Source organism: Colobus angolensis, unplaced genomic scaffold, assembly GCF_000951035.1.
Source record: "Colobus angolensis palliatus isolate OR3802 unplaced genomic scaffold, Cang.pa_1.0 Scaffold155, whole genome shotgun sequence".
Lineage (NCBI taxonomy): Eukaryota > Metazoa > Chordata > Mammalia > Primates > Cercopithecidae > Colobus > Colobus angolensis.
Genome location: NW_012114655.1, coordinates 1,277,374 through 1,287,150, shown reverse-complemented (window position 1 = coordinate 1,287,150; position 9,777 = coordinate 1,277,374). Strand labels below are relative to the sequence as shown.

General features: G+C 37.7%; 1 protein-coding gene across 1 annotated transcript in view; it reads left to right on the top strand.

Moving 5' to 3' along the window:
• The window catches only part of PPP4R1 (protein phosphatase 4, regulatory subunit 1), a 72,925-nt gene that overhangs the window by 13,842 nt on the left and 49,306 nt on the right, over positions 1–9,777 (top strand). Inside the window, exon 2 of the mRNA XM_011936609.1 lies at positions 8,727–8,811. Within this exon, the coding sequence (XP_011791999.1) occupies positions 8,727–8,811 (85 nt within the window). The remainder of the gene's footprint in view (positions 1–8,726; positions 8,812–9,777) is intronic.

Here is a 9,777-nt window from a genome sequence, read left to right as displayed (position 1 = left end):
CCTCCCAAAGTGCTGGGATTACAGGCTTGAGCCACCGCGCCCGGCAGAAGTATAATAGTTAACAGCATATTTTGTTTGTATACAGTCTTATACCATGTATTTTTTCTTAGTAGAGTGTGTTTATATATGCACACACATACATACAATGTATACACATACATGTACATACATGCACAATTTTTCGTCTAGTTTTTATAGTATATTCCTTGTTCAGTGCCTGACATTAGATAGTGTATGTGCTGTGCTATTTATATTAAGACTACTAACTGGTTGAATGAAAACAATTAAAAACACATGGTTTTCCTACTTACTGGTTGAATGAAATGAATGAAAACAAAAACACTTGGAAACCACAGGCAGATTTTCTGTTTCTAGAAACAAACTGAAATGCAAAGTGGGAGGAAACATTTGCTTACTTGCCTGACAGTGTTGCAGATATCACTGTTAAAAGTCTTAACCGTTATTTTATAGATGAATATAATAAGTGACAAAATGGGATTTGAATCCAGATCTCTCTTACCATAAAAATCTTCTGTTCTTTTCACACAATTTTGCTATGACTGTGTACAATTTCATGGTGGGCCCAACTTTTTTTTTTTTTTTTTGGAGACAGTGTCTCAGTACATTGCCCAGGTTGGAGTGCAGTGGCGTGATTTTGGCTCACTGCAACCTCCTGCTCCTGGTTTGAAGCACTTCTCCTGCTTCAGCCCAGCTGATTTTTGTATTTTTAGTAGAGATGGGATTTCACCATGTCGGCCAGGCTGGTGTCAAACTTCTGACCTCAAATTATCAGCCCATCTTGGCCTCCCAAAGTGCTGGGATTACAGGCGTGAGCCACTGCGCGTTGCCAAAGGAAAGGCGCAACTTTTAAACTATTATATTTTAGACACTTTTTCTTAAATTTAAAAAAGCGAAAAATTGGAATTTCTCTTCTGTTACTGTGGATTTCTATGTTAGATTCAGGGAACTGCAGGTAGTATAGAGAGAGGATACTTCTGGAACTATGACAATTGTTTTGTCCTGTTACATAATCTCATGTCTATACAAAAAGACATTCCGTTCTATAGGTAACAAGGATTGTCATTGTTTTATTGTTTCTTTCCCTTGTCATCTTCCTTCCTGATGTTCTCTTTATTTGTATTGTAACATATTTGATACCTTCCTTGATTTGGAACTAGAAGGTTATATTGAGCCTAGTTTATGTTTAGCAGCAGTTTTCAAAGGGTCTTGGAGATAAGAGGAACCAAAGCTTTAAGTATAGGGCCTTAGTTTATATCCTAGGTTTTCTATTCCTGTTAAGAATGCTATTCTTTTGGCCAGGCGCGGTGGCTCCAATAATCCCAGCACTTCGGGAGGCCGAGGCGGGTGGATCACTTGAGGCCAGGAGTTCAAGACCAACCTGGGCAACATGGTGCAACCCCATCTCTTCTAAAAATACAAAAATCAGCTAGGTGTTGTGGCACCTGCTTATAATTCCAGCTGCTCAAGAGGCTGAGGCATGAGAATTGCTTACACCTGGGAGGTGGAGGTTACAGTGAGCCGAGATGGCACCACTGCACTCCGGCCTGGGCAACAGAGCAAGACTCTGTCTCAAAAAAAATAAAAAAGAATTCTATTCTTTTAGGATTCTATTCTGTTCTGTTGAGATTTACCAAAAACCCAATTTTCAATTAAAAGATGTGCCACATAACTTTTTCATGGAATCTTTTACTTTATAATTAAATATTAGGTTTTGCAAAATGAAAAATACATATTTAATTATTTATTGGCAATCTGTCTTGAGCTTACAAGTGATCTTCCCTTTAACTTTTTATCCTGGCTCCCCTTCAGCTAGCAATGACAGCTATTTAAGACAGTAAGTTTATAGGGAAAGAGGGAGTATTGGAATTTTGAGAGAACAGATATAATTAGAAAAAGCATTTCAGAGTGGTCATTGTTAATATATGCTTTTTAAAAAGTTTATTTTTTTTTTTATTTTGGAGACAGAGTCTCATTCCGTCACCCAGGCTAAAGTGCAGCGGTGCCATCTTGGCTCACTGTAACCTCTACCTCCCAGGTTCAAGTGATTCTTGTGATTCAGCCTCCCAAGTAGCTGGAATTTCAGGCATGCACCACCATGCCCAACTAATTTTTTTGTATTTTTAGTAGAGAGGGGGTTTCACCATGTTGGCCAGGCTGGTCTCGAACTCCTGACCTCTAAGCGATCTGCCTGCCTCAGCCTCCCACGGTGCTGGGATTACAGGCATGAGCCACTGTGCCCGGCCAGTATATGCTTTTTTTTTTTCCCTCCAGAAAAGACAACAGTAACAACAACAACCTAGTTTGAACACACTGTTATTATATGCTTTTTGGTCATTTAAAAAATTCAAATAACATTAAAAGACGATGTATGGTTTTTTTACTTCAGTGAAAGAGGCTGAATTTTAAAAGCCGTGGAGCAGTATAGGGCTATTGCTGCTATTATAGTGTTCAAGAATCCATAGACTTTAGTTATGCAGAGCTACATAAAAATTCAAGAGTCTTAAAGTACTAATATCTCCATTTCTAGTAATACTTCTTGTCTTTGATCTATTTTGTCTCATAATAATATAGCTACTCCAGGTTTTTTTCTTTTTTTGTTTTTTGAGACAGTCTCACTCTGTCACCCAGGCTGGAGTGCAGTGGAGCTATCTCAGGTTACTGAAACGTCTGCCTCCCATGCTTAAGTGATCTCCCCACCTCAAGCTCCCAAGTAGCAGGGACCACAGGTGTGCACCACCACCCCCAGCTAATATTTTTGTATCTTTTATAGACATGGAGTTTCACCATGTTGCCCAGGCTGGTCTCGTCTCAAACTCCTGAGCTCAAGCAGTCCACCTGCTTCAGCCTTCCAAAGTGCCGGGATTATTGGCGTGAGCCACCACACCTAGCCTCCAGCTTTCTTATGCTCACTATTTTGTGTTATATCTTTTAAAAAAATTATTTTCAACCTAACGGTTGAAATTTTGTCTTTAGAAATGTATCTCTGGGAGACAGAGTATGTTTCTGATAGTCTGATAATCCTTGCCTTTTAAATGAAACATTTTAGTCCATTTGTATTTAATGTAATTATTGATCTAGTTGCATTTAGGTCTGTGATTCTGCTATTTATTTTCTGTTTGACTCATGGTTTTTTTCTCTGTTACTCCTTTCCAGACTTTATTTTGGGTTAACTGAATATTTTCTAGTATTCCATTTTAGTTTCTCCATTATCTTTATATCTATACCTTCTAATATGTTTCAGAGATTGCTCCTAGGATTGTTATTTTTTTTGGGCGGGGCCACATAGAAGCAAACATTTGTCACCAGTGTCTGTACCAGAGTGGAACACTCCCTTTGTATGGACGTGATTATCAATCATGATAGAGTGGTAGCAGAACATTGAAAGCAGAATATGATTTTGTTACCTTCCAGGAATATGCTTCTTAAGTATGGTTGTTTAACAGTCTGCATTTAAATTAGTGGAGTTATTTATTTAAAAATAAATACTCCTGAGCCTTACTCCAAACTAACATAATAAGTATCTGAGTGTGGGATCTGGGTATCTGCATTTTAGGTAAGTGCTGCAAGCTTGTCTTGAACGTAATTATGTCGGGCAGTCACAGCTGTGGGAGTTTTTTTCCTGCTGCCCTCTGCTTTTTATGGGCCAGAATCAGTTTTATTGTTTGTCTTTAAGATTAACAAGTGTGAGACTGATGAAACAGTTTGGTCATAGTCACAGAATTCTAGAGCCGTTATAAAGGTGTTTCAAGGTTATGCTGGCTTAACAGTCTTATAAAGGAGAAAACTAGCCAGATGAGAGTGGTTGAGTGGCTTTTACAGCTCTGATTTATAATTAATAAGGTATTTTGCTATCAATTGTAGACTAGAATAAGCTGTATAAAGTATTTCTGCTCTGTAGAGTTATGTTCATGGTTAGGTATTGTTTGTAATGGAATTTGACAGCCTCTGCCTTAGTTGGGCTGTTGAGACCATTTGCACTTAATGTAGTTGCTGGTACGGTTGTGTTCAAATCTCTTTATCTTGGTGTTTCTCATTTGTTTGTCTCATCTCTTCGTGTTCCCTTTATTCTCTTTTTCTGCCTTCTTTTAGATTACTTACGGGGTGTACTGGATTAGTAGTTGTATGTCTTTGGTGTATGTGTGTTTCTTTTTAAATAATGATTGCTTTAGAGTTGATAATTAATATGCATTTTTACTTTTCCACAGTCAACTTCAAGTAATATGTATCTCTTCACACACAGTGTAAGAGCTTTATAACAGTATACCCTTTTCCTGCCTGTGTGCTATTGTAGTCAGATATTATACTTCTGCATATGTTGTGAACCCCACAATATATATTTATCCATTTATTTTTTAGTACATATTTTTATTTAAGCAGTTATCTTTTAGATACTTGAAAAATACATTTTTTATTTATCCCGTATTAACCTTTTTTTCTTTCTTTTTTTTCTGGAGACAGGGTCTTGCTTTGTCCTCCAGACTGGAGTGCAGTGGCGCCATCTCAGGTCACTGCAGCTTTGACCTCCCAGGTTCAAGCAGTCCTCTTGCCTCAGCCCCCTAAGTAGCTGGGACTACAGGTGCACGCCACCATGCCCAGCTAATTTTTGTATTTTTTTTAGAGGCAGGGTTTTACCATATTGCCCAGGCTGATTTTGAACTCCTGAGCTCAACTGATCCATCTGCCTCGGCCTCTCAAAGTGATAGGATTACAGGTGTGAGCCACTGTGCCCGGCCCAATAGTAATTGTTTCTGATGCCCTTTTTTCTTTTGTATAGATCCAGATTCTCATCTGGTGTAATTTTCCTTTTGCTTGAATGATTTGCTTTAGTATTTCCTATAGTGCATGTCTCCTGTTGATGATATCAGTTTTTGTATGGCTGAAAGAATCTTTATTTCAGCTTCATATTTGGAAGATTTCTATTTCTTAGGTATGGAGTTGTAGGTATTTTTCTTTATGTACTTTAAAGATGTTACTGTCTTCTGGCTTGTATTTTAGATGGAAAAGTCTGCTATCATTCTTATTTTTGTTTTTCTGTATATAACTTGAGTTTTTCTCTGGCTGCCTAAAAGTTTTTTTTTTTTTTTTTTGAGACGGAGTCTCGCTCTGTCACCCAGGCTGAAGTGCAGTGGCCCGATCTCAGCTCACTGCAAGCTCCGCCTCCCGGGTTCACGCCATTCTCCTGCCTCAGCCTCCCGGGTAGCTGGGACTACAGGCGCCACCACTTCGCCCGACTAGTTTTTTGTAGTTTTTAGTAGAGACGGGGTTTCATCGTGTTAGCCAGGATGGTCTCGATCTCCCGACCTCGTGATCCGCCCGTCTCGGCCTCCCAAAGTGCTGGGATTACAGGCTTGAGCCACCGCGCCCGGCCCTAAAAGTTTTTATCACTAGCTTTAAGCAGTTTGATTATATTGTGCCTTGGTATACTTTTCTTCATGTTTCTTGCTCATGAGTTTCATTGAACCCCTTGAATCTGTCTGTAGATTGATAGTTTTTACCAAATTTGGGAAAATTTTGTCCATTATTCAAATATATTTTACATCTCCCATTCTTCTTTGGGGACACCATTTGCACATATATTTGGATGCTTGGAGTTTTCCTACAATTGATTGATGCTTAATTTTCTTCCCCATATTTTTTCTGTTTCATTTAGGATATTTTTCTTACGCTTTTTCTTCAAGGTAACACATTTTTTTCCTCTGTAATGTTTAATCTGCTCTTGATCCCATCCCGTGTATTTTTCGTATCTTTTTTTCATCTCTAAAAGACAATTTAGGTCTTTCATATCTTCTTCCGTGTCTCTTCTTAACATGCGCTTTTTTTCTGCCTTCTTAAATGTATGGAATATAATTAAAATAACTTTCAATGTCCTTATCTACTAATTCTGTATTCTTTGTTCTGGGTCTGTTTCTGTTGTAGAATTTTTTGCCTCATGGTTTGTATTTTCCTGCCTTTTGTGTGCCTAGTAATTTTTTATTGGATGCTAGACGTTGTGGAGTTTACCTTGTTGAGTGCTAGCTATTTTTATGTTCATTTACATACTCGAGTTTTGTTCTGTGACACAGTTTTTTGGATAGTTTGTTTCTTTTGAAGCCTGTTAAACTTTGTTAGGCAAAACCAGGAGAATTATTTGCCACTTCTTTGCCTCATTTATTATAGAATTTTTAGGATTTTTGTTGGTGGAGACATAAACTAGTCCTTGTCCTTTGTGATAATCAAGGATTTGTTCCCTTGATCATTTCAGGTAGTTATTTTTCCCAGAATACTGAGTAGTTTCCTCACACACATCAACTGTTTGAATACGCACCTAAAGACTCAAAGGGACCTTCTGTAGCTTTCTGAAGTTCTTGCTCTGTGAAGGCCCCTCCTCTCTGATACTCTTCCTCTACCAATTCTAGCTGCCTTGGCCTCCCTGAATTCTCAGCTCTGTCTCCTCAATTCGAGGAGTCTGCTGAGATTATATTTGGACCCTCCTAGTGCTCTGGAAATTATTTCCAGGAAGTTAGCTGGAAGAATATAGGGCTCGTTTCATTTGTCCTCTCTTCCTCAGAGATCACTGTCCAGTACTGTGTTTTGTCAGTGTGATACCATGACTTCATATGTGTTATCTTTTTTTTAAGAGGTGGGGGTCTCACTGTGTTTCTCAGGGGCTAGAGTGCAGTGGCTATTCACAGATGCAGTTACAGAGCACTACAGCGCCGACCTCCTGTGCTCAAGCAGTCCTGCTTCAGCCTCCTAAGTAGCTGGGACTACAGACACTGTCCGCATGCCTGGCTCTGTCATTTTATTTACTTACCATTTAAGGTGTGAGGGTTAAGTTGGTTCCTGTTAGTCCATCCTTTTCAAAAGGGGAAGACCATGTTTAAGTGTCCTTTAAATACAGAAGTTACTTTGTTTTTGACGAAAGGGACTGCGCTGTGTTTTGTGGTCTCTTTTTGATGATGTTCTATTGGGAGTGAAAACGATGTTGTCTGTTTAAAGTAGTCAGTTCTGTAAGATGGTCCCATGGTATATACACATTTAATTTAAAAACCAGCATTTTAAAATGCCCTAATAGCAATAACATTTCGTTAGGAAATTATGATTCTTTTCTCTCACTCGTATAGCAACATTTGGCAGGAGTTTCTCAGGTGGTTTTCTTTTTCCCTCCTAAGAAAAGAGCTAAAGGAGCAAAGACAGAATCTCATTGTGACTGACGAACAGATTTATTTGTTTCAAAAATACTTAAATGCTTACTTTGTGCCTGGAAATATCCTGGAGATGAAGCAGTATATGGGCTAAAAATTCCTGTCCTCATGGAGCCAATAACGTACTCTAGAGAGACAGACAATAAGTAAAACAACTAATATTACCAGATGTTGACAGGCACTGTTGAGAAAGTAAATCAAGTAATGCGGGGGATAGAATAGGAAGTGCCAGGAAATAATAAGAAAAATTTCTTGGAAAACTCTTAGGGCCTTGGGAAAGGCCCTGAACTGTAGCAGCTGAAGGGTTCTTATTTAGCTCTGGATCCCATCCTTTCCAACCTCATGGTGTTTCCATCAGTAATATTTTCTTATTGCTAAAACTTCAATGTATGTTTATTTGTTGACTATTTACTTTCATTATATAACCATGTGCAAATCTTTGTCTTCTTTTAAACATTAGGAACAAAACAGAATAAATAATACTTATTTTGCTTGAATGCCCTGGCTAGTAATCTAATCCAGTTTACTATTTCACAACCACAATTCTGGGAAGTATATTTTGTATTCATTGTCTTCACTTTCTTATATTTTCCTTTACCTCTTCAGTCAAGTTTGGCTTCTCAGCTTTCATACAGTGGAAAATGCCCTTGTCACACAGCATGGCACAAAAGTACCAAATTCAGTGGGCACCTTTCAGTTCTTCCTTGACTTCTTTGGTAGTAGATGCTGTATAATCATACTTTTCACTCATTGCTTGGTTCCTTTGAAATAATTATCTTTTGGTTAGTTTTTAGCCATTCTTTCCTGGTCTTCTCTTCCTTCTCCTGCAACTTGAATGGGTGTCTGGCCTTCTAGTTTGTATTAATACATACTTTTATTACAATGATCATTTTAAAGTAGATTGTTTTATGTAGAATATTAGCTCTTTGAAAGCAGAAACATTAGTATTTTCATTATTGTTTCCCCAGCAACTACCCTAGTACTTGGCACAGATGTATTTAATAAATATTTGTTTAATGAATATAAATATACTAGTGTTTTTAGCTTTCCTCTATTAAGTGAAGTTAGATACCAGTTTCATTAGCTTTATCTTCTACATTGCAGGATTAACTATATCGGTGCTAGACTTTTTGTGTGTCTATTCACAAGTTGTTAGTGTCTTGATTGAATATGTTCTCAAGACTCTGATCACTGTTTCCTGCATACTGAGTTTCTGTAGCCTCTGACCCTTGTGCTTTTAGAGCCAAGTAGAACTTTGTGCTTATAGAGCCAAGTAGAACATATCTGTAGAAAAAGGAAAGGGAGGTATCTTTTAGTTATTTGTGGCTTCTGGATTGATTCTGAGAGTCTCTTGTGATTTTTTTATTTTTTTTGTACCATTCCAGAAACAGATTTTTACTGCTTCAGACAGGCACGGGGTACATTTTAGTTTGAAAGTGTTGTAAGGAGTATTTCTGATGTCTCTGATAGTTGGTGTGGATGACTACAGCTCAGAGTCTGATGTGATTATTATGCCTTCAGCCCTGGACTTTGTCTCACAAGATGAAATGTTGACGCCCCTGGGGAGATTGGACAAGTATGCTGCAAGTGAGAACGTATTTAACAGGTACGTGCATGTTCCTTTTGTTAAAGTGCAAGTGGAAGGGTAGTTTTATTAACTTCAGTAGGGAAAAGGAAAGTATCCATTTTAAAGGAGGTATTATTAACAGGCACAATCTGAGTCACCAAGTTTTATTCGTAATCATAGCATGAGCAGTTTTGTACTTGTTTATTCTTTGATCCTAGTAAGCGTACAACACGCTTTCTTTGCAAAAAAATTACCATTAATTACCATTGCTTTTCTGCCACTGGACATAATTTTGGTATTCATATAAATTGCTTATTGGGAAGTATGTTATTCCTTCAACACATGATGTTGTCTACCTGCTGTGTGACAGGTGATGCTCAAGGTCACTGGGTCACATGGCCGTGACCAAGAGCCAGCACTCTTCCTGCTGCATTGTGTTTGTCCGGCCGTGATCCCAGACCATTTATATCACACTTTTCTGGGAAATCAAAAAGTCTTTGTTCAGATTTTTTGGGTATAGCTATGCAAAACTCATACTATTAAAAATATGTAAGGATAACATTTTGTATAATGAATGTGTTTTTTCATTATGATAATTGAAGGACAGCTGAAATGAATTTTTGGTGACTTTTTGCCAAATCAGTTAGATAAAGATTTACACAAAAAGGTTGTAAATATTCAGTCTTATCTTGTTAAAATAAAATCAATACTGCCATTTGCTACTTAGAAAATTATAGACCTAATATACGTTTTAATAATGTAATAAAAAAGTTTCTTAAAAAATGTATAGATTTTGTCTTTTAGAATTCTAGATACCAGCCAGGCGATGTGACTCATGCCTGTAATCCCAGCGCTTTGGGAGGCCAAGGCACGTAGATTGCTTGAGCACGGGGGTTTGAGAGCAGCCTGGCATTTGCTACTTAGAAAATTATAGACCTAATATATGTTTTAATAATGTAATAAAAAAGTTTCTTAAAAAATGTATAGATTTTGTCTTTTAGAATT